Source organism: Delphinus delphis, chromosome 4, assembly GCF_949987515.2.
Source record: "Delphinus delphis chromosome 4, mDelDel1.2, whole genome shotgun sequence".
Lineage (NCBI taxonomy): Eukaryota > Metazoa > Chordata > Mammalia > Artiodactyla > Delphinidae > Delphinus > Delphinus delphis.
The window spans coordinates 81747648-81773882 of record NC_082686.1 but is presented as its reverse complement, the minus strand read 5'-3'; the positions used below and the strand labels follow the sequence as shown (position 1 = coordinate 81773882).

Here is a 26235-nt window from a genome sequence, read left to right as displayed (position 1 = left end):
TAGAGTAAATTATATCATCTCTTTCAGATATAAAATTATTTAGCAATTATTTTTAATGTTCTAGGGAAATGCTTGTGCTAAATAAGCAAAGCCACATCAACAACAGCAAAAAAATCAGGGTGTAAAATTTTATTTACCATATAATTTCAACTAGGTTTAAAAGCAAATAGAAAGGGACTTCCCTAGTGGCACAGTGGTTAAGAATCCACCTGCCAGTGCAGGGGACATGGGTTCAAGCCCTGGTCCGGGAAGATCCCACATGCCGCGGAGTAACTAAGCCTGTGCGCCACTACTGAGCCTGCACTCTAGAGCCCGCAAGCCACAACTACTGAGCCCGTGCACCTAGAACCCATGCTCCACAAGAGAAGCCACCACAATGAGAAGCCTGTGCACCACAACAAAGAGTAGCCTCCGCTCACGGCAACTAGACAAGGCCTGCGTGCAGCAACGAAGACCCAATGCAGCCATAAATAAATAAATGATTAAAAAAAAGTAGAAGATTAGAAAGAAATAACCAAAAATTTTAACAGTGGTTGCCTCTGAATAATGACATTATCCGTGGTATTCTTCTTCTTCCTCCTAACACTTTCTGTACTTTCCAGATTTTATAAAATGAATATGTATTCCTTTGATAATCAGGGAAAGAAGTATTTAAAAGTCCCAGTTTTAAGATGTAATAACTGGGCTTCCCTGGTGGCGCAGTGGTTGAGAGTCCGCCTGCCGATGCAGGAGACGCGGGTTCGTGCCCCAGTCCGGGAGGATCCCACGTGCCACGGAGCGGCTGGGCCCGTGAGCCATGGCCGCTGAGCCTGTGCGTACGGAGGCTGTGCTCCGCAACGGGAGAGGCCACGACAGTGAGAGGCCCTCGTATCATATAACAAAAAAAAGAAAAAAAGACCCAATGCAGCCAAAAATTAATTAATTAATTAATTAAAAAGAAAAAAGATGTAATGACTATCCTCTTAGGAAAAAAAAACTTGTATTATTAAATGTTTTGAGGTATCCTAAACCTTCAGGAAAAAGGAACTTATAAACATAAAGTAGTAACTGCTCACATCATTTCCTGTCTCTGTCCACAGATTGAACACTAGGAATATATGTAGGAGTGGCATTACTCACAAAACACACATACCATCACAGCTTTGTTCTTTCTCCCTCTCTTTGTCTCTGCCTCTCTCTCTCTTTCTACACACACACATGCAGTTTATTTTTTCTGAACCAACCGAGAATAGGTTGTTTACCCCTTAATACTTCAGTGTGTATTTCCTAAGAACAAGCACAGTCTCAGTGCAGTTATCAAATTTAACATTGATATAGTAGTTGTATCCTGTATCAATGGAATAAAACATTCCAAATTTTCTGTACCTTTTTTAATGCTAGGCTGTGTTTTATCAGTTTGCCAAATTATATGAGAGTTTCTTTTCTACAACAAATTATCAGCTTGCAAGCAGCGTGGGTAGAGTGATTAGGGAGGAATCGTGTAACTCTAAGCATATAACAACATTGTTTCTTTGGATTATTGGACCGTTTGTCTTTAAGTGCATACCAGTAAATTTTTCTTGGATTACTGGGCAACTTATTTTTATCAAGTCTAGTTTTGGAAAACCCCTCACTTCTTTCATTGTGATTGATGAAGTCCTGTTAAAACGTTAAGACCAAGCAGATTGGACAGGAACCAATAACATCTTTGGAAAACAGGGGTTTGTCAGACGTTGCCTCAGCTCACCTCTCTGGATGGGCAAGTGACCTTAACTTCATTCGGAGAATCCTGAGCTTGTACCTTGGGCCTGTTACAGATCCTGTAGAGAACACCAAGGAAATGGCTGCCACTTTATCCAGATCTTGATTGAATCTTGCAAGCAGACTCACTTGGTGGTATTTCTGAAATGTTGTGGGTTCACTGGAAGGAAGAAATAATATATTTTTAAGTGGATATGAATTACCAATGAAAGAAAACAGTTTTGAAGCCTACAAAATCACTCATCAGCAAGTAGCCATTTGACCCCATAGCCTGCACTAGCCAACTTTCATGGGCAAAGTCCGTTGGATTCCAAGGGACTGCGTAAGTGAAGCTGCTGACTGATGAGATGCTGTGACATTGGAAAGGTATGCGCTGCCTACTATAGGCCAGACAGCATCCTCATCTCTTGACACATTTCCTCCAATCCCCTGAAAAATTCTGCAAGGTATTATTGTCTTCATTTTACAAACAAGGAAACAGATGCTTTCAAAGCTGAAGCTCACCCAGGTCACAGGGCTTCTCTGTAGCAGTGCAGTGATTAAAACCCAGTTCTGGCTGAGTTCAAATTTATGGTCTTTCCATTAAACTGCATTGCTAGATGCACAGGTATATTTTTAAGCCAGACTAGATACTAACTTATTTTTTTTTAATGCAAGCAGCCCTATAAGTTCTTTTTTTATTTATTTTTAAATATTTATTGACTTATTTGGCTGTGCTGGATCTTACTTGCGGCACGCAGGATCTTCACTGCTGCATGCGGGCTCTTAGTTGCAGCATGTGGGATCTAGTTCCCTGACCAGGGTTCGAACCTGGGCCCCCTACATTGGGAGCGTGGAGTCTTAACCACTGGACCACGAGGGAAGTCCCTAGATACTAATTTAGAAGTTGTGCTTAAGCATATATTTTTTCAGTTCTGCCCTCAAGAGAAACCTTAAAACAGCTACAACCCAGGTTCCAATACTTTTTTTTCCAAGTGTGTGGAGATGTTTCCTACAATTGGAATCCCAAATTAAGCCTAAGGTGTATCCACTAGGGAGATTCACCTGGGTACTGTCCCTCTGGGGAGCTGCAAGAATAGGCTGTAGAGAAATGATTGCTCTAGGAATGAATCCTTAGTTTGGAGGTCGGGATGGGGTGAGGAGGTGCCTGTCACCCCAGCCTCACTGTGCAGAGCAGAAGTGCCACAAGTAAAACTAATCCAAAAGGTTGCCCAGATTTTGGTTTCTAAATACTATCTCCACAAAATGGAACTAGGGCTCCCTGGAGAAATGGTTGATTCCAGGGCTAGGGCAGGGGAAGTACAAAGTGATCCTGGAACAACATGTGTGCCAAAAGTAAGGAAACACTCAAAGAGTGATGGAGATGTTCAAAAGAATATAGAATCACACCCATTAGGGTGGCTACTGTGAAAAAAACAAAAACAGAAAACAAGTGTTGACAAGGATATTGAAAAATTGGGACCCTTGTACACTGTTGGTGGGAATGTAAAATGGTACCGCCACTGTGGTAAACAGTATGAAGGCTCCTCAAAAAATTTAAAATAGAACCACATGATCCAGCAATTCTACTTCTAGGTATATATTCAAAAGAATTGAAAGCAAGGTCTCCAAAAGATATTTGCACACCCATGTTCATAGCAGCATTATTACAATAGGCAAAAGGTAAAAGCAACCCAAATGTCCATCAATGGATGAATGGATTAAACAAATGTGATTTGTATCTACAATGGAATATTATTCAGCCTTAAAAAGAAAGGAAATCCTATCACATGCTACAACATGGATGAGCCTTGAGGACATTATGCTAAATGAAATAAACCAGTCACAAAAAGATAAATATTGTTTGATTCCACTTATATGACATATCTAAAGTAGTCAAATTCATAGAAATAGAAAGTAGAATGGTGGTTGCCAGGGAGTGGGGGAAGGGAGAAATGTCTGTTGTTACTTAATGGGTATAGAGTTTCAGTTTTGCAAGATGAAAAAGTTCTGGAGGGACTTCCCTGGTGGTCCAGTGGTTAAGACTCCACACTCCCAATTCAGGGGGCCTGGGTTCGATCCCTGGTCAGGGAACTAGATCCCACATGCCACAGAGAAGATCCCGTGTGCCGCAACTAAGACCTGGCGCAGCCAAATAAATATATAATTTTTTTTTTAAAGTTCTGGAGATCTGTTTCACAATAATGTGAATACACTTAACGCTACTGAATTGTACACTTGAAAATGATTAAAATTGTAAATCTTATGTTTTTATTACCACAATTAAAAATGCATTAAAAAAAGGCACTGGCCAGATTTGGGACAATTTGAATATCAAAATAAATAATGATAGTAACTGATTATAATTCCCCATTGATAAAATATAAAAATCTGGGAGTCTGAAAAAAAAAAATCTGGGAGTCTGTATTGATATATTTGGACATGAAACAAATAAATGAATAAATAAATGAGAAAAAATGCCTTTCCTAAATGTTGAATTAGAAAAATCACCATATGGCAGCCATCAGAGTAATAATTCAACCACAAAACATTAACACCAGTGGGTAAAAGTTTGAGGAGTAATGGACCATTTACATGGTCTCAAAGTATCTACCCACAAAATACTAATTACAAAGGGAAAAATAGTAACCTTAAAGTGGAGAAACTTGGCAGAAATCACTTTAATTGCTTGATCCACATTAATGAAACAATCGAAATTGTGAGCCTCCTAATAGGATGCACTGAGACAAACATTACATCACCTTTGTGGTGTCTTTGCCAAAGATGCATAATCTGAACCTAATCGTGAGGAAACATCAGGCAAACCCAAACTGAAGACATGCTAAAAATAATTGACCTGTAATCTTCAAAAGTGTCAAAGTCAAAGGAGTCGAGCAGGGCTTCCCTGGTGGCGCAGTGGTTGAGAGTCCGCCTGCCGATGCAGAGAGCACGGGTTCGTGCCCCGGTCTGGGAGGATCCCGCGTGCCGCGGAGCGGCTGGGCCCGTGAGCCATGGCCGCTGAGCCTGCGCGTCCGGAGCCTGTGCTCCGCAACGGGAGAGGCCACAACAGTGAGAGGCCCGCGTACCGCAAAAAAAAAAAAAAAAAAAAAAAGAGTCGAGGAAAGGCAGAAGAACTGTTCCAAAGTGAAGACTAAAGAAGCAGGAAAACCAAATGCAGCCAGTCATCCTGAATTGAATCCCTTTGCTACAAAGGACATTATCAGGACAATCAGTAAAACTAGAATGGGGTCTCAGGATCAGACGGTAGTAGTGTATCAATATTATTTCTCTTATTTTGATGGTCAATTGTAGTTATGTAGGAGAATATCCTTGTTTGTAGAAAATACACATTAAAATACTTAGGGTTGATGAGGCAGCATGTTGGAAATTACTGTAGAATGGTTCAGAAAAAGAAAAGGCTCTTAGTACTACTGCAACTTTTCTGTAAACTTTAATTTTCCACAATAAAGAGGGAAAAAAAAAAGCTAATAGGAAAGGAGTGGTTTAACCAAAGAGGCTTATAAGTAGCACCACTCTGGTCCTCTCTTGATCAGAGTGTAGCAAGAGAAAAAGGGATCCCTTCCCACTTCTCCAAGGGCAGCTATGGAATCAGGAAAGGGCAGGGACTCCAGGAGAAGGTGATGCCACCTGCAGATGGCAGAACCCAGTGGGGGTACTAGGAAGGCGGGAGAAGAAAAAGGAGATCGGGAGCTGATCAGGGTTGTCCATGAGTAGAGGTAAGATGCTCTCTTCCTCCTAGAAGGATGTCTGGAAATACATGGGGAGGCACTAACCAAGTGTTGGGTTCATACAAGAGTAAATAGAGTGAGAGACAGTGAACTGTGAGTTCTGGCAGTATGGTGCACTAAATACCCTGAAAGCATTCATAATAGTGGATACAATTACAAACAACAAAAAACCTTTTAAATTGCACTGAACTAAGAAGAAAGGAAAGAATACTGAGAAACCCTCAAAATATGTGAAAGCAGAAATCCAAATAGATAGGAATCCTGAAATCACCTTTAGTTGGTCTTTTTTGAAACTTTGTAACCTTGAGCTTCAATTTTCATGGCCTTGCAGTGCAGTAGGACATGAAACAAAGTCTATGGACCCCTCAAGGTCGGGAGTTGAATAGGAGAATTCTGGGGGAAGAGTGAACTAAACATGAATTTGAAGTAAAAACCTTCTACCACCTCAGGTGACAGAAAGTCCCCACCTCGAATCTTGGCGCTATGAGGAGCTAGGGGGCTGAGTGCCCTTCACATGGGTCAGCAGCTAAATTCAAACTACTTGTGGTCTGAGAAACCTCAAGTTTAAAAATTAAAGTGGTGTCAGATGGATGGTATCTCCAGGAACTTGACAGGCAAACGCAAAATCTTTCTGGAGAAATCTACTCCTCAGATCCTCAAAGAATTCCCGCACATAGTGAAATAATTATAATAATAATAAAGGCATTTGTAAGGGGGGTGGGGGGAAGCTGCGGGGTGCAGGCTTTATGGCCGCCAGCTGCGGGCGGGAGGACGGATCCTGGCGGGTGGGGCAGTGCAGCTGCCGGCTCCACACAGCGCCTGCGCAGCAGCTGCAGGGAAGGGGCACGTCCTGCCCGGGCTGGGTGCGAGTGAGGAGGCCGGCAGGACTGAGTGCTGGGACATGGGACCACCAAAACGACCTTCCCAGCGGAGCCGCGTGCCCGGGGCACCCCTGCTCTGCAGGCAGGGAGCAGGCAGCCGCCTCCCCGCTGCACCAGACCCTGATGGGACCCAGATTGCTAACGGCAAAAAGAACTGGAAAAATGCAAAAGACTGGAACGATTAAAACCTACCGAAGACTCCTCAGAATTCGCAAAGAGCATACAAACGTGTGCTTACATGTAAAAAATGTGATGCGCGGACTACCACACTCAAGCAACCTGGCAAGCACTTGCCGGTGACTGTCACTCTCAGGTTTCACTGTGGAATTTCAAACTGCCTAGGGGTGTGAGAAAAGATTAAGGCACCAACCCCAAAAATAATGGCCCATAAAAGGAAAGAGAACAAAAGGAAGTCCACCACTGAGTACTTCTGTTCTAGGGAAGGGGGACATGTGGCCAGAAGAGCCTGACTTCCCATAATGTCCTCAGGAAGAGCCAGAATATCACCCTGATGCTGCAGCCCAAGAGTGTTTTGCTGTTTCAAATTGAAAATTGTCATGAGGAGGAAAAGTCCATTCTGGTGCTTGAGGGGACCTCTCAAACTGAAGGCTTGTGTTCAGCTATCTGAATAACAACCAGTAAAAACTACAGGAACAAAATCTCTCAAGAAAGGAATTTTTAAAAGAGACACGACAGGGCTTCCCTGGTGGCGCAGTGGTTGAGAGTCCGCCTGCCAATGCAGGGGACACGGTTCGTGCCCCGGTCCAGGAAGATCCCACATGCCGCGGAGCGGCTGGGCCCGTGAGCCATGGCTGCTGAGCCTGCGCGTCCGGAGCTTGTGCTCCGCAACGGGAGAGGCCACAACAGTGAGAGGCCCATGTACCGCAAAAAAAAAAAAAAGAGACACGACAGGGACTTCCCTGGTGGAGCAGTGGTTAAGAATCCGCCTGCCAGTTCAGGGGACATGGGTTCGATACCTGGTCCGAGAAGATCCCACATGCCGCAGAGTAACGAAGCCCATGCGCCACAGCTACTGAGCCTGCGCTCTAGAGCCTGCAAGCCATAACTACTGAAGCCCACGCGCCTAGAGCCCATGCTCCGCAGCAAGAGAAGCCACCACAATGAGAAACCCATGCACCACAGCAAAGAGTAGCCCCCGCTCACCACAACTAGGGAAAGCCCGGGCACAGCAATGAAGACCCAATGCAGCCAAAAATAAAATAAATAAAATAAATAAATTTTAAAAAGAAGAAATAGAAAAGAAAATCTGAACAGACCTATAATAAAGAGACTGAATTAGCAATTAAAAACAAAAAGCAAACCTACAAAGAAAAGCCCAGGCCAAGATGGCTTCGTGGGTGAATTCTACCAAATATATATATTTTTAAATATTTATTTATTTATTTATTTGTTTATTTTTGGCTGCATTGGGTCTTTGTTGCTGCACGCGGGCTTTCTCTAGTTGCAGCAAGCGCGGGCTACTCTTCCTTGGGGTGCGCGGGCTTCTCACTGTGGTGGCTTCTCTTGTGGCAGAGCACAGGCTCTAGGCACTCGGGCTTCAGTAGTTGTAGCTTGTGAACTCTATAGTGCAGGCTCAGTAGTTGTGGCACGCGGGCTTAGTTGCTCTGCGGCATGTGGGGTCTTCCCAGACAGGGCTCGAACCCGTGTCCCCGGCATTGGCAGGCGAATTGTTAACCACTGTGCCACCAGGGAAGCCCCTCTACCAAATTTTTTTTTTAACACTTTTTTATTTATTTATTTTTGGCTGTGTTGGGACTTCCTTGCGGTGCGCGGGCTTCTTATTGTCGTGGCTTCTCTTGTTGCGGAGCATGGGCTCTAGGCACGCAGGCTTCAGTAGCTGTGGCCCATGGGCTCAGTACTTGTGGCTCGCGGGCTCTAGAGCTCAGGCTCAGTAGTTGTGGCACAGGGGCTTAGTTGCTCCGCGGTATGTGGGATCTTCTGGGGCCAGGGCTCAAACCCATGTCCGTTGCATTGGCAGGTGGATTCTTAACCACTGCGCCATCAGGGAAGTCCCTCTACCAAATATTTAAAGAAGAATTAACACCAAATTCTTCACAAACTCCTCCAAAAAAAAAAAAAAAAATAGAAGAGGAGGAAACACTTCTCAACTCATTCTGTGACACCAGTATTATCCTGATATCAAAACCAGACATCACACACAAAAAGAAAACTAAAGATCAATATGTCTTATGAATATAAATTCAAAAAAGTCAAATAAAACTAGCCAACCAAATCCAGCAAAATATAAAAATGATTATATACCTTAACCAAGTGGGATTTATCCCAGAATGTAAAGTGGATTTAACATGCAAAAATCAATTATTTTAATACACCATATCAATAGAATTAAGGACAAAACCAAATGGTTATCTCAATACATGCAGAGAAAGCATTTGAGAAAATCCAATATCCCTTCAATATAAAAATACTCAAGAAACTAGGAATTGAAGGAAATTCCCTAACCTGATAAAAGGCATCTACAAAAAAAAAAGTTAATATGTACTTAATATTAAAAGACTGAATGTTTTCTCCCAAAGATGAGGAACAAGACAAGGCTGTCTCTTGCCACTTCTATTCAGCTTAGAAAGAAGTTCTAGCCAGGTCAGTTAGACAAGAAAAGGCGGGGGAAAAAAAGACATTCAGATTGGAAAGAAAGTAGTAAAACTATCTCTATTTGCAGATGACCTGATCTTGTACATAGAACATCTTACTGAGTCCTCTAATGAGTTAGCAAGGTTGCAGGATACAAGATCAGTCAGTTGTAATTCTGTACACTATCAATGAATAATCTAAAATGAAATTATGGAAAGAATTCAATTTACAGTAACAAAAAAGAGTAAAATACTTGGATTAAATTTAACAAAAGTGCAAGACTTGTACACTGAAAACTATAAAACATCACTGAAAGAAGTTAAGTAAGACCTAAATAAATGAAAGATACCATGTCCATGTTCATGGATTGGAAGACTTACTATGGTTAACACAGCAGTACTCCCCAAATTGATTTGCAGATTCAAGACAACCCCTCTCAAAGTCCCAGCTGCCTCTTTTGTTTTTTCACAGAAATTGACAAACTGGTCCTCAAATCTATATGGAAATTCAAGAGACCCAGAATAACAAAACAGTTCTGAAGAATACCAAAGTTGGGAGATTTATACTTCCTGATTTCAAATTTTGTTATAAAGCTACAGTAATGCTACAGTAAGCTATAAGACAATGTGGTACTTGCATAAAGATAAGATATATCAATCACCGGAATGGATTGAGAGTCCAGAAGTAAACTCTTACATTTATGGTGGATGGAATTTTTTTTTTGACCATGCTGTGCGGTTTGTGGGATCTTAGTTCCCGACCAGGGATTGAACCTGGGCCCTCGGCAGTGAGAGCACAGAGTCCTAACCACTGGACCACCTGGGCGTTCCCAGTCAATTGATTTAGACAAGGGTCTCAAGACAATTCATGGAGAAAGAAGAATTTTTTCAATAAATGATGCTGTGACAACTGGATGTTCACAGGCAAAGGAATGAAGTAGAAGCCCCTTACCTCACATCACATGCAAAAATTAACTCCAAATGGATGAAAGACCTAAATGTGAGATCTAAAACTATAAAGGAGTTGTATCCAGAATATACACAGAACTCTTGCAGCTCAACAATAAAAAGATAATTAGCTTAGTTTAAAAATGGGTAAGGCACACAAAAACCTGCACCCAGATGTCTATAACAGCTTTATTCAAAACTACCAAGACTTGGAAGCAACCAAGGTGTCTTTTGTAGGTGAATGGATAAACTGTGATACATCAGACAATGGAACATTATTTAGTGCCAAAAGGAAATGAGCTGTCAAGCCATTAAAAAAAAAAAGAAAAGAAAAGGAGGAACTCTAAATGCTTATATTACTAAGTGAAAGAAGCCGATCTGAAAAGATTACATACTGTATGATTCCAATTACATGACATTCTGGAAAAGGCAAAACTATGAAAACAGTAAAAAAAAAATCAGTGGTTGCCAGAGGTTGGCGGGAGGGAGGGATGAATAGATTTGAAAAGGGAGGGAGCACAGATTTTTAGGGCAGTGAAACTATTCCATGATCCTATAATGGTAGACATATGTCATTATACATTTGACAAAACTCAGAAAATGCACAACACCAACAGTGAACCCTAATGTAAACTATGGACTTAGGGTAATAATGACATATCAATGTAGATTCTTCAGTTGTAACTAATGTACTACTCTGGTACCAGATTTTGGTACTGAGGGAGGCTGTGCCTATGTGGGACAGGGAGTATGTGGGAAAGTTGTGTACTTTCTGCTCAATTTTGCTGTGAACTTAAAACTGCTCTAAAAAATAAAGTCTGTTTAAAAGGAAAAGAAATGGCTAAGGGATCTGAATAGACATTTCTCCAAAAAGCTCTACAAATGGTCTACAAGCATATGAAAGATACTCAGCATCATTAATCATTAGGAAATTACAAATCAAAACCACAGTGAGATATCATGTAATGCCCACAAGAATGGCTGTAACAAAAGACAGACATGTATGAATGGATAATCAAAATGTGATATATACATACAATGGAATATTATTCAATCTTAAAAAGGAAAGAAATCCTGTTACATGCTATAACATGGACAAAACTTGAGGACATTATGCTAGGTGAAATAAGTCAATCACAAAAAGACAAATACTGTATGATTCTACTCATATGATGTATCTAAAGTAGTCAAATTCATAAAAACAGTAGAACAGTCGTTGCTAGGGGATAGGGGGTGGGGGAAATGGGAATTGTTATTTAATAGATGTAGAGTTTCAGATTTTGCAAGATGAAAAGGTTCTGGAGAGCTGTTTCACAACAGTGTGAATATACTTACGAATGAACTTACACTTAAACATGAACTTACACTTAAACATGATTGGTACACTTTATGGGGTTTTTTATCGTATGCTTCTTTATCATGATTAAAAAGAAAAAACAACTTTTAAAGACTGACAATAACAGTGTTGGCAAGGATGTGAAGAAACTGGAACTCTCGTACATCGCTGGAGGGAATGTAAAATGGTGCAGTCCTTTTGGAAAACAACTTGGTAGGGAGTTCCTTAAAAAGGTTAAACACAAAGTCCTCTATGATCCAGAAATTCCATTCCTAGGTATATACCCAAGAGAAACGAAAGCATATGTCCACACAAAAACGTGTACATATATGTTCATAGTAGCATTATTCATAATAGCCAAAAAGTGGAAAAAACCCAAATATCCATCAGCTGCTGAATGGATATTTAAAATGTGGTATGTGTGAGTACAGTGGTGCATCTGGGCCAGAGGTCAGTGGATCAAAATACAATGTAGAACATTCATACGATGGAATATTGTTCAGCCATAAAAAGGAACGAAGTCCTGATGAATGCTACACATGGATGAATCTTGAAAACATGCAAATCCAAAAAAAAGCCAGACACAAGGGCTTCCCTGGTGGTGCAGTGGTTAAGAATCCACCTGCCAATGCAGGGGACACGGGTTTGATCCCTGGTCCTGGAATATCCCACGTGCCGCAGATTAACTAAGCCTGTGTGCCACAACTACTGAGCCTGGGCTCTAGAGCCCGTGAGCCACAACTACTGAGCCCACATGCCACAACTACTGAAGCCCACGTGCCTAGAGCCTGTGCTCCACGACAAGAGAAGCCACGACAATGAGAAGCCCGCGCACCTCAATGAAGAGTAGCCCCCGCTTGCTGCAACCAGAGAAAGCCCACGTACAACAACGAAGACCCAACACAGCCAAAAATAAATAAATAAATAAAATTTTTAAAGAAAGCCAGACACAAAAGACCACATATTGTATGGTTCCATTTATATGACATGCCCAGAATAGGTACATCTATAGAGACAGCAAATTAGTGGTTGGCAGGGGCTGGACAGGAGGGAGGAATGGGGAATTACTACTAACAAGTATGGGGTTTCTTTTTGAGATGACGAAAATGTTCTGAAATTACATAGTACTGATGGTTTCACATTTTGTGAATATACTAAAACCCCCTGAATTATAAACTTTAAAAAGATGAATTTTATGGTATGTGAATTATATCTCAATTTTTTTAAGGTTAAAAAAAAGAAATATATCTAAAACACATATACAGGGAGAGTCAACAGGCAGACAATATCCTTGAATGTGACTTCATTTGTAACCCATAGACTGGTAAGACTGAATAAGCTCAGGGTACATATTCTAATATTATTATTTCCATTTTCTTAAATCATAAAAATACTAAACACTAAAATGTTCAAGTTTACCTGGCAAAAAAGAGAAAAGTATCCATAATCTTACCATGAAATAGAACAACTATTTCCTTTTCTCCCATATATTCTCTGATCAGTGATGACTTTTTCACAAACATGACTAAAATAGGAATGACTAAACATGACTAAAATAAAGATGTTAAGGTCTCTATCTTAATCAAGAAACAAGCCTCCAACTTTAGGAATTCCTACTTGGGAGAAATTCGCTATATGAAATTCAAATTTCTACGACATATGCAAAGCAAATATGTAACCAATTATTGGCACGAATACCCAAATTTTGCTGAGTGAGTGCTCCTCATATAACTGCACAATCTCCCCTGCTGTTTCTTAGACTCTCCAGATGAGGTCTCTGCCCACCTTCCTCATTGATGCTATAAACTACCTGAGGCTGGTTTCTCAAGATGCGGCCCCTTAGTGGTTCCCTCCCTGAAAATGCTGCCCCACTATGGGTTTGGGGACATCGGTGCTGAAGGGAGTGTGATATCGGCCAAACTACTTGCCCTCTGTGAGCCTCAGTTTCCTCATTTATAAAATAAGGATGATAGGGGCTTCCCTGGTGGCACAGTGGATAAGAATCCGCCTGCCAATGCAGGGGACATGGGTTCGAGCCCTAGTCTAGGAAGATCCCACGTGCCGCGGACCAACTAAGCCCATGCACCACAACTACTGAGCCCGCGCTCTAGTGGCTGAGAGCCACAACTACTGAAGCCTGCGAGCCACAACTACTGAGCCCACGCGCCTAGAGCCTGTGCTCCACAACAAGAGAAGCCACCGCAATGAGAAGCCCACGCACCGCAACGAAGACACAACACAGCCACAAATAAAAATAAATAAAATAAATTAATTTAAAAAAATAGGGATAGTCATACCACTTCACAGGGTTTTAGTGAGAATTACATTAACCAATTTCTGTAATGTGCTTGGTTCAGTAAACAAAGGCTGTTATTATTATGATCCAAGGATGCATTTAAAAAAGTCACTTCCAGGGAATTCCCTGGCGGTCCAGTGGTTAGGACTCTGCGCTTTCACTGCTGAGGGCCCAGGTTCAATCCCTGGTCAGTGAACTAAGATCCCACAAGCCATGCGGTGCAGCCAAAAAAAAGTCACTTCCAAACCCCGCACCCACACCTTCCTTATTTATCTACACAGTGAGCCCAGAAGGCGATTGCCAGTTTCAGATGACCATCTACATGGTACTCTATGGATGAGGCCAAGAGACAACCCAAGTGTCTAGTAGATAATAGGACCCAGGAAACATCTCCTAAGTAAATGAATGGAAGGAGCCTCAAATTCCTTTGCTTACACTAAAGGGTTTGGGGTTTTTTTTCCCTTTTTCCGGATTATAAATGTAACATGAAAAAAAAATATTCATTATTTTAAAACTATATATATACAACAGCACAGCAAATTGAAAAGTAAAGAGAAACTTTAAAAAGCACTCACATTCCTACCACCCAAGGGGCAATCTAACATGTTTTGTCATGTTTCTTTTTCATTATTTTTACAGTGTTGAGCTAATTTTATACTTTATATAATTTTATATCCTGCATTTTTTCACTTAGTACATTATAAGCATTTCATTTAATGTTTTATAAATAACTTCAGTGTTTGAATACTATTTTATTATATGGGAACTAACAATTTCCCCATCATTGGATTTTTAGGGTGTTTCCAATTTTCTATTGCAAATTAGATTTTCTGAGTGTCAGAAATATATTTATGTATATATGCATATTATGAGCTCAGAAAAGAACAGAAACGTGTGTATGTGAGTGGGTGCCTTTGGGCATGGGATTGTTGGGATGGGGCAAGGTTTGTGCTTTTATGTTACATACTTCTTTACTGTTTAAATCATTTATAGCTAGCAGGGATGACTTTTGAAATTAAATGTTTATGCAAAGGAAGGAAGGAGGAGAGAAGAAAGGAGGGAGAGGGGGAGGGAGAAAGAAGGAAGGAAGGAAGGAAGGAAGGAAGGAAAGAAGGAAGGAAGGAAGGAAAGAAGGAAGGAAGGAAAGGAGGAAAGGAGGAAGGGAGGGAGGGAAGGAAAGAAAGAAGGAAAAAAATTCCTGTACCAATTCCATTTATAAAGAGCCTGAAAGATCAAGAGCCACAAGAAGTAACTAAGCAAAAAAAAAAAAAAAAAGAAGTAACTTAGCAATATATCCCCAAAGATGCATACAAACCTATAATTAAAAAGTAGATATGTTTGGGATTTAATTTCTCTGAGCAAAAAAGGAAATAGCAAGCTGCAAAGAATCCCAGCCCAACTTACTGATTGATTTTGGATTCTGTGGTGTTTCCAGCTTTGTCTCTCAATTTGATTGTAATGGATCCTCTTCTTATGTTCTTGTTCCAAGTTATAATATCCACAAAGTAATGATATACTACAAAACAGGGAGAGAACATGGTAAGAGAAGAGTATTACCAACTGCTTTCCTGAAGGTTCAATTCATAAAAACCCAACCTCCCTAATAACTGAGTCTCCTTTTCTCTTCCTCTAGTTTTTCTGCAAAGATCCAGGGCAGAATTTTCTAATATTTTTTTCTATTCTCTTTGGTAAAGATGGCCTGAGTGATGGCAGGACTCAGTGGTATGCAGTTGCCACGTGTAGGCATCACTCTTGGATCAGTGTTTCCACCTTATCGACTGAAATCTCATGGCCTACTGCCAAGTATGATTGGTTCACTTCAATCCCTGCCCATTTTAGAATAAACCAAATAGGGGGCCATGTAGAGACCCTCCACAGCTGTCAAGGTCTTCCTCAATCTGGGCCATGTCCACCAGCCTACCCAGCCTCCCTCATCTCCTCCCCAGTCATGCCACACCACCTGCACTGCCATGCTCTCTCTTGCTTCTGGGCCTTTCCCCACCTTGGACACTCTTACTTTGCCCCCTTTGCCAATTCATCCTTCAGGTTCCAGCTGAATGCACTCCCTCCAGAAGGCCTTCACTGACCCTCAGACTAAGTCAGGTCTCTCTCAGAGCTCTTATCATGCTCTGGTATTCTCTCATCATTAGTTAACACACTTTATTTACAAAATGTAAGAAAAATGATAACCAAAAAGTGATAAACATATGTGTACATCTGTACAAATATTGCCTGTATAATGTCTTATGGGGTTTTTAAAAAAGCTAAAATATACTACAATGGTAACTAGGAAGGGATGGTTATTCCTCTTTGTAATCCCAGCAGTAATACCTATGGATATCCATTAATTCCTACTGAATAAACGAGAGCATGTAACGTATCCAGAGAACTATTCTTCCTCCCTACTCTCTGCTCCCGAAGGTCAAGGATGCTCTGGGAAGACGGGGATCCCACCATGATAGTCAGATTTGCTATCTCTTGGTCAGACTTGCAGAGAAGGGGAAAGAGGCTCAGGGAAATGACAGTCCCACTAGGGAATAAGGTCAGCCATGGGGTTGCCATTTCATGGCCCATTATTACTCAGGGGCTTGCCCCATTTGGATTGGGCAGACACCAAACCCTGGGCTGCCACTCCTGATTCCAAAGAAGGAGGGAAACCTGGTGATGTGCAACCTCTTTTATAAGGGTTGCTCCCAAGAAAAGTGAAAAGGGGGATAAGATTGTAAGATGTACATCTGCCCAGGAAAATTCCTACTTGCTTCCCGGGGCATCTGATCATCTGCTGCCCCATTTAGCTCCCATCTTGAATACCCAACCTCTCAATGTCTTTAGAAGGTCATTGTTTTAGTTTTGGAGCTGGAACTGGCCCATAGATGTGGCTGACACCTGATTTTTCCTAACCACAGTTTCACATCTCTTGGGGCTCGAGCAAATTTTCTGGAAGATCTTAGTGATTAGAATGGCCATCCAGTGAAGCTAACAACTATGATTTGTTGAGCTTTTAATCCTTATAACTCAGAAGATAGGCATGATTATCTCCCTTTTAACCAAGCAGGACATTGAGACTCAGAGAAGTTAAATGTCTTGGTCACACAGCTATTATGTAGGAGAGTCAGGATTCAACCTAGGTCCTTCCAACTCCAAAGGCCATGCTTCACCATGGCCTTCATTTGCCAAGAAGTAGCCAGGAAGCTGAGACTCAGCCATTCCAAAACTAGAAGAGTTGGGCAACAGCAAGCAAGCACATTCACCACTCACTGCAGAAGGGTTTCTCCTCAGCTGTGTCAAAGAACGCTTTAGTCATAGGAGGATCCCGCTCCCTTAAATAGTCTTTCCAATTATCAGCATAGTAGCCTATAAAATAAGTCAGAAAAGTGTAACATTAACATGTATTATATAAATGTAAAAGCAATGGAGGAGGTAGTGAGAACAGCGGGTTTGACTGCCACCACCATCGAGACAATCCCCCACGTACCCACTTGCCAAAGGACCCTCCAGTGGCTTTTCCCCCTATCTATTGACATTACATCACCAGCCCTGGTCCTCAGTAGCAGGGGTGGGATTGTGGGGAGTGACACACACTGGGTAGACTAAAAATAGCACTGATATATTCCAGCAATTCATTTTCTAGATTATTTAAAACAGATTCAGGTTTATACCTAGAACAGCATCACTTTCGGAAAGCGATGTGCTTCCTTGAAGAACTGTGATTGGGCCCCTGAAGTGCAGAGAACTTGGAATTGCTGTGTTACTCTGTCAACAGGCAGGGAAATGTCCTCCTTCATCACGTGCCTGCAGGAATGAGGCTGAGGGCCATCCCTGGGGCCTCTCTCTCTCCTCTGTCCCCACTGCTAGTTAAGTCAGAATGCCTCCACATTCTGACTTAACTGATCTGGAGCGGAACCCAGGCATCAGTATTTTTTAAAAGCTCCGTAGATGATTCAAATGCACAGTCAAGTCTGAGAACCCCTTGTCTATATCATGCCCTGATGTTAACTTGAGTCTTTCCTTTGGGTACAATTAGAGAATTCTCATGACCATCCAGTTGCAAAGTCTCCACCACCCAGAATATTTCCACTAATGCTTAGCAAATATCCAAGCAGTCTCCATGGTGTCTGTTACCCCAGCCCACCCCTGTATGTGTCCATGCACACAGCACCAGAGTGTGGCATGAGGGCATTTACAGACACAATTTGTTAGAGGGGTCGCTTTGCCAAACCCTCCCCCAGCAGAGAGGTTGTGTGCCTGGAGAGAGTGATCCTGTCCCCACAGGAGCAGACTACGTAAGGTGACTGTGCCTGGGTGAGCTTGGAAAGTCTTCTGGAACCTTCTTTTTCTTGCTAGAATAAAGTATACAGGGAGGTGGCACTACCTTCTGGATGAAATCCTATATAGATTGCCTTTCTAACATTCTTTATTATTAGGAGACCCCAGAGTACTTCACAGAACAAATTGGCTAGAAAAAACTAAGTAAGTTTTTTAAAAACACAGGATTTTCAGGCCCATTTTTAGATGGTAAAATGGTGCTAGGATTCTACCAGAAATTAGCTCTTTGTTCATCAGAGTGGGAAACTGCTTGCTGGACTTACCCAGAAGTGGGCAGGACTCCGTCTGTGATATGCCACAGTTGACACACTTGCCGTTCCTATAATCCCGGTAGGAGTCACAGGGATACGTGGTGATGGTGCAGTTCTCTCTCAGTGAAGACAGGTACAGGTACACGGACCTCTGGTGGTCACACTTAAAATACTGCATTCCTGGGTTGTAAAAGGAATGATCAAAGAGCAGAGCCGTTGTAGCATTTAGTAATAAATAGTGCCTTGCATATTGTTTATACACATAATTTATCATGTCCCCTACATCAGGCACTGTGCTAACAGCTTCAATGTACTTGATTCCATTTAATCCTTATAAAACCAATAGATCAGGATTCATGCTGACAAATGGCAGGAGACAAGAAGATAGGCATGATTACCCCCATTTTACCTAGCAGGACATTGAGACTCAGAGAGGTTAAAGGACTTGACCTTGTCCTTCCTTTGTCAGTGAAAGGAAGAGGAAATGTCAGTGGTAGTCAGAGATCCACCAGAGGTTTTCAGCAGAAGGCAAGCACATTTAAACCAGTAAATACATGAGAGAAAGACGGCATTGGGGAGCAATTTGTAGAGGAAGATCCCCAATGAGGGAAAGGAGAGGAGATAGTTGTGAAAAAGGATGGGGCAATGCTTCCACCTTGGGTCAGATGGGGAAATGAATGTAAAGACCAACTTTGTGATCTAAGGTTAGGATAGATAAAATGGCTCCTTCGGGTGGGACCTTGATCTAGGTACAAAAGTCAAATCTAGCTCAGCTCTAAGAGGTGAGGGTTTATAGCTGGGTCGGTATTTGGAATAGAAGCATGAGGAGTGACCATAGGGAGTCCGCAAGAGATGCGTATGAGGCTTTTCTGGCATTATTGGGGGCCATGGAGAAGTTAACAAGTTTGCCTGGACCTTGTACTTGATCAACAAGACTCCATGACTTCTCCAGAATGTGCCCAAGCAAAGATGGGGGCTGACATGGCAGAGACCTAAGGGCCTGGGGGTGCACAGGGCATTCATGAGAGCAGACAAGTGGCAGGGGCTCCATTTCTGCTCCAAAGGTGAAGGGTGAAGTGAGAGGAGCTGAACAATAGGAGGTGGCACTGGAAGCTGTAAGTGGGCAAGAAGAGGTGAGACACAAGCCTCAAGTTAATTCTTGGTGGGTGCCATGTGATGTGATGGTGAGAGAGGAAGCGGATGAGGCACAGAGGTGGCCATCAGAAGAGTTGGAGCTGATGAAGGACTTCAGTACAAAACATCAGAGAGGTTCATCAGAAGGTTGATGGGTCAGACGATGAAGTCATTCAGAAACAGGAACTGGGTCCCAAAGATGGGTAATCAAAGGAGGTAAGGATCTCAATAGCAGACAGTGAACCCCATGGAAAGAGGAGTTGTGATTGTGAGCTAGTAGTTTGGAGAGGCACTGGGAGCTGGAGTCAGATCAATGTTTCTTCTTTCTCCGGAGTCCACATATGCCCATAGAAGAGATCAGTGGAGGACATAAAGAAATAAACTGGGTGACAGAGGAGAAGCATGGGGCCAAGCTGGACTGGAGTAAAATCTGACAAGTCGACATTTAATTATTGTTCCTGGAACTTCCACTTGCAAAAACAATGAAGTTAATAATGCTACAGAGGATGTCCTTTGTAAGCAAAGCACATTATCTTTGGCTGCTCATGGATGTAGTTACATTACAGCACACAGGACAGGATTTGAATACACACCATTTATGGTACAATGTGATTGGCCCTACTTATGTCATTTCATCTGGATCATTTTCAAACACTACATCATTCCCGTGGAGCCATATACAGCTACCATTTTGGAACAAGATCATCTTTTTCTAGAATTATTTCCATGATTGCTTAATTGTCTCTAACAATGGTGAAATACAGATTCAGAGCACTTGGCGGGAGGGTTGTTTTTTGTTTTTTGTTAATTTTTGGCTGCGTTGGGTTTTTGTTGCTGTGCACGGGCTTTCTCAAGTTGCGGCGAGCGGGGGCTACTCTTTGTTGCAGTGCGCGGGCTTCTCATTGCAGTGGCTTCTCTTGTTGCAGAGCCCGGGCTCTAGGAGCATGGACTTAAGCAGTTTTGGCACGCGAACTCAGTAGTTATGACACACGGGCTCAGTAGCTGTGGCTCACGGGCTTAGTTGCTCCGCAACATGTGGAATCTTCCTGGACCAGGGCTCAAACCCGTGTCCCCTGCATTGGCAGGCGGATTCTTAACCACTGTGCCACCAGGGAAGCCCAGGGTGGGTTTTTTAAATTCTGTCCCCCACCACACTTTAATGTTGCCCTCCATACCCATTTTTGTTTTGTGAGTTTTTTCTCGTTATAAAACTAACACATGCTCATTTAGAAAATAAAAAATAATAGCAAATTATGATGCAAAAATTACCTAGAAATCCAACATCCAGAGATCACCACTAATAATTATTTGGAGCACTTATGTTTAGTGTTTTTCTCTGCACTTGCATATGTACAAATATACATTTAAAAAACAAATTGGGATTATACTGTATAATTTGTGTATTTTTCACTTAACATCATATTGTAAGCATTTTCATTAATCTGACAACATGGTTTTTAAGAATTACATTCCTTTATGTAGGATGCACCATACTATTTAATAATTCTCCTATGTTGGACATTTAGATTATTTCTAAAAACTTAACTATTATAAACAATGCCATATTGAATATCTTCACTCTGATTTTTGTCTACATTTTCCATTATTTCTCTAGGAGAGATTTCCAAATGTGTAATTTCTAGGTCAAAGGCACACCTTTTCAAGAGAGAGAGAGAATTCAAAATCGCTTTTAATCATATGGTTATTTTTTTTAAGTAGTATATTTGAGTAATAATGTTTAATTTATAATTTATATTTATACCACCTCTATCTTCTCAGGAAATTTGTTTTTGATTAAAAACGATTTCACATAGGATGATATCAGATTCTTAAAATACGCCTTTTTTAAACCACTATTTTACAAAATATAAAGTATCTGCACTTACCTCCAAATATTGTTTTGGGGCAACCAGGTTGATCCAATCCTCCGTTTGGGTAGAAGTCTATGTTTCCTAATGGTTCCCTGTAGCCCAGTGCTAAAAGGCAATATACTAGGCTTTTATACTGCTTTGAACTTTTCCCATCTCACAGCTCATTTGCCTGTTTAGGATATAGGCAGAGATTGTCTCATTCTTGTCTTTGCTGCTGTTGTTGTCGTTAAACCTATTTAAATATTTTGTCCAAAGTTAGCCAGATAGTTAGTTAGAAAGCAGTGATTTCCAAGTAGGAGACTATGAAGCTGGTAACAGAATTTACTTCCCATATTTCTGAAACTGTAAGAGAGTTTGGTCACTCATTCACTGCATGGCTGATAAAATGATATGTTTCCTGTTTATATTTGGCTGGAACACTCATTGCTAGGTGCTTCCTGAGCCTCTAATTACATGTGTGTAAGTCTTTAATGAATAAGAAACAGGAAAAAATGAACCTTTACTTAGTAGGAGAAACCTTTAAAATTTGGGGATCTAGGATGGTTAAAAGATTGGAAACTCTTCTAGAAAATGGGGACCTAGAAAATTATAGATTTAATAATTGCTTATTCTCTTTAACCTTGTAACTCCAAAGTAATCAGTAAAATGCTTGATTAAAAGTTTATACAGGGGGGCTTCCCTGGTGGCGCAGTGGTTGAGGGTCCGCCTGCTGATGCAGGGGACGCGGGTTTGAGCCCTGGTACGGGAAGATCCCCCATGCCACGGAGCGGCTGGGCCCGTGAGCCATGGCCGCTGAACCTGCGCTTCCGGAGCCTGTGCTCCGCAATGGGAGAGGCCACAACAGTGAGAGGCCCGCGTACCACAAAAAAAAAAAAAAAAAGATTATACAGGGACTTCCCTGGTGGTCCAGTGGTTAAGACTCCACACTTCCACCGCAGGGGGCATTGGTTCAATCCCTGGCCAGGGAACTAAGATCCCACATGACGTGTAGTGTGGCCAAAAAAAAAAAAAAAAAAAGATTATACATATGTATGTATGTATATATATGTATAAACACATATATAGTGTATCATTGCAATAATGATAATAGCTATTATATGTTCAGGAAACTACATGTGTCTGTGGGTGTGACACTAGGGGTTTTACACAGATTTCTTCTAATTTTCACAATGTCTGAAAAGTAGCCATTGGTAAATTCAGATGAAGTAAGTTACACATGAAGATTCTGGGGCTTGGAGGACTTATGGACCAAACATGATACCACCAGAAAGAACCAAACCTGGGATTTGAGTCCACACCTGCCTTGACTGCAAAGATATTTTTCCTTCAAAATTTGCCCTCTCCAAGAACAAAAAATAAATTATTCTGTGCCGTCAAACATTAAAATAACATTGAGGTACTGCACCTAAGTAAGGTAATACTTTGCAAACTGCATAGTAAGAACACAGCTATTTCACAGAGACACTTCTTCTAAGGCAAACAATTGCTGAATACCACACCAGAGTGCCCACAATAGGCAGTCAAGGGTGTTTCAGGTGGTTGTATCACAAAGGAGATGTACTATTAAGTGTCCACTATGGTCTGTCCCCTCAGCCCTCCCCCAAGTTCCTACTCCAGCTCTTCTCCCAAACATCTGGATATAAAGACCCATCTGTAACATCAGCCCAACCCCCAAGCCATGTACCCAATCCCAGAAATGAAATCAACACCATAAAAGATAGAAATAGCCAGGAAGATCCACAGAGAGCTAGAGACCTATAGGTGATTCAGAAATGCTCTGTGTGGAGAGATACAACACTTAAACATATCTTTCAGCTTAAGGAAATAATGACAAAGAACCAACAAAAACAGGGAATCATGCATCCAAACCCAGTTGTACTTATGGAAACATTTGTCCACATGGTATGCAAATCAGCCTGTCGTTGACTGGTCAAGATGATCACTTTAAAAATAACAGGAGACAATGGGAAATGCACCTCTACTCCATCAGGAGATCCTGGGTGCCTGCATTAAAGCAGCTTCCCTTCAGTATTCTTGTGGATTTGGAAACTTGCCCGGTAGGAAAAGAGGGAATCTAGAGGAACCTGATCCACCCCTGCATGACAATCCCCCTAGCGGGAGACTCTTTGGGAGTCTGGGGGTGAGGGTGTGGGTGGTCACTGACCCACAAGGAATGTTACCATCAATGTCAGAATGGATGACGTCAACGAACTGTGCATCACTGGGATCTAATCTGTCCTCTGGAGGTCTCCCATTGTATAAAGGGCCTGCAGGGTCCAGACCTGGAAGGAAAACAGAGTCGGCTTGGCAGCCCCACGCCATGAGTCACCTGCAGCCGGGCTTTGGCTCCCTCCCCACGAAGATGGCTCACAGGCTTCGGGGAATCCTTGGGTGGGCAAGCACTCACATTCCCCTCCTGCTGTGTCAGGCTCCTTTCCACAGCCCTGTATAGCCTTTTCCCACACTAAAGGTGGTTACCCTCACAGTGCCCCCTGAGAACTCATCCGGACTCCATCTGGAGATGTACTATACCTTGTGCAGGGCTCCACGGCAGGGAGTGCACAGACATATGGGGACCAGGGACTGGAATAAACTGGTTCCTCAGGAAAAAAGCATCTAAGAGTGCATATGAAAAGCAGACACTGTACTTATCTTTATCTCATTTTAAATAATCCAGAAACTTCACTCAACTTTTCTTTCTTGTTATTAAAAAAGCTCCTTTATTGTTTCCATTTTTATTCACATTTACCGGCTCCCCTGGTCCACATCACAAAGGAGGATAGGTAGCTATTGTCATTCCCATTTTACAGGTGAATGAACTGAGGTTCAGGGAGGTCAAGTGTCTTAGCCAGGGCCACAGCCTCACAATGCAACCACAGCCTCACAGTGCAACCACCTCTCTCTGTTGAGCTTTTGGTTTCATTGAACTGGGTTTGGCAAACTGAGTGGGAAAGTGTGAGACTCACTGGTCAGGCCAGGTATTAGACTAGGTATGGAAGAGGGAAATTAGGTGGGTGCCAGTTCCTGCAAAATTAACCCACCCCATAAAGGCCTGAACTGATTTCTTGCTCTTGGTCAATGGTAGCTGGACATTCCTCACCATTATTATGAAACATCTGTAAAAACAAGAGAGCAGCTCCTATGATGATGTAACCACAAACTAAAAACAAAACACCAGAGGATCCCTAAGACCTTGCTAACTAGAAACTTACCTGGAGTGAAAAAGGTTTCAAGGGATGTCTCCGAGTTTTTAATCTATGAAGGTCACTTTAAATGACATCCCCTATCCCCCCCCCCACCCCCATGGTATAAAATCCAAGAGATAGCATCTTTGCCTCAGCAGTACTGGTTCTAGCCCCAATCTCTCCATTTCTCCCTGGCCAACACCCTTGCTTCCTTGAGGCATGTCTTTATCTGCCCCCTTATTTTATCTCCCTCTGTTTCCCCCACTCCCCCACCCCCCAGCTTTTCTTCCCCTTCTGTCTGCTCCCAACTGAAACTGATGTGGGGAGGAGGTGGATCAACACCCACGTACCCAAGTCCACAGGATATTCTCTGCACAGAATGAGAAACTCATAACCTTGGAAAGACCTTGCTGGGGAAGCCTCCCCCTCCTCACATGAAACAGCACCATTTCCAGTCTGAGAAAATGAACAGTGAGAGCCTCAGTTTATAGCAACCTCCAGATCCACAGCAGATATATTGGCTTACCCTATAAAATCCAAACCAGGGCAATTTTGAAAGTGATAAGGCTGCTATTAATAATTATGCCAGGACAGAAGACACAAATGAGGATGGTCACAGTAAACTTGGACATATGATGTCCTTAGAGATAAGTCATAGCAAATGATCAGCTTACACTGTCAGCCAAAAATCACAAACTGCCCTAAAAAAAGCTGCATATTTTGTGTGAGCAGAGACCATTGGAGTCAGATGGATGTGACATGGAACCCCAAACCTAGCATTAACCAGCTGTGTGATCTTAAGCAGGTTACTTTACTTCTCTGAACCTCAGTTTCCTTATCTGCAAAATAGAGGTAGAATTAATTGCTACTTCAGAAGACCTACCAAAGCACTCTGGGATCTGAATCCAGAATATTGAAATTATTATAGAATAGAAACAAAAATGACAAAATGGAGCTCTTTCTTGTTGCTCTGTGATCGCCAGAAAAGTGTCTAGCTAGTCCCTGGCTCTGATTACAAGATTAACCAGTTTGAGAATTTGATAAAAGCTGTGGACCTCTCCCCAGGACAGACGTCAAACATTTTGCATGCGTTTTCAGGGGCCTCTTATCCCCAAGGTCACCATGAACTAACTCTCCAAGGCAGTGCTGTCCAATAGAAATACACTGTGAGCCACATATATAATTTAAAATTTTCTAGCAACCACTTTAAAAAGGTAAAAAGAAACAAGGAAAATTGACTTTAATAATACATTTTATTTAACCCAGTATAGCAGAAAATTATTTCAACATGTAGTCAATATAAAAAATTTGAAATTTTTTAATACCCTTCTTTTGTACGTAGTCTTCAAATTCCAGTGTGTGTTTTGCATTTACCGCACGTCTCGATTTGCATTAACAACATTTCAGGTGCTCAGTGGCACCTGTGGCTTGTGGCTCCTATATTGGACAACACAGCTTTGTGCTCATTTCTTAAAGTATGGTGTTCAGACCACCTGCATCTTCTGGTTAAAAGTACAGGCCACCGGGAATTCCCTGGTGGTCCAGTGGTTAGGACTCCACGCTTCTACTGCAGGGGCCATGGTTTTGATCCCTGGTGGGGAACTAAGATCCCACATGCCTCACAGCATGGCCAAAAAAAAATAAAAATAAAGGAAGTACAGACTCCTGGACCCCAAGCCCAGAGATACCAATTCAGCAAGTCGGCATTGTATCCAGCACCCCAAGGTGATTTTTGCAAGAATCAAATTTAGCGCATTATCAAGTGATGTAGGTACTTGAAATGTTTTTAAATCCATTCATTTCTTCCATCTTCTGTTGAAGAAATTAATGAAAAGTAATACCACGAGATGTGCCTGGAGAGCAAAAGGAGAAGCAAGAGCAGAAGAAAAAAAGGGAAATGGAAGAGATGAAGCAGCCATTCTGGTCT

At 42.0% G+C, this 26235-nt stretch overlaps 1 protein-coding gene across 1 annotated transcript in view; it reads right to left on the bottom strand.

The window, feature by feature from the left end:
* The window catches only part of LIPH (lipase H), a 46260-nt gene that overhangs the window by 1782 nt on the left and 18243 nt on the right, over positions 1-26235 (bottom strand). The window contains exons 4-9 of the mRNA XM_060009973.1: positions 23304-23405; positions 21139-21228; positions 18131-18298; positions 16800-16895; positions 14946-15057; positions 1727-1900 (exon numbers count right to left, since the gene is read on the bottom strand). Coding sequence (XP_059865956.1) covers positions 1727-1900; positions 14946-15057; positions 16800-16895; positions 18131-18298; positions 21139-21228; positions 23304-23405 — 742 coding nt within the window. The remainder of the gene's footprint in view (positions 1-1726; positions 1901-14945; positions 15058-16799; positions 16896-18130; positions 18299-21138; positions 21229-23303; positions 23406-26235) is intronic.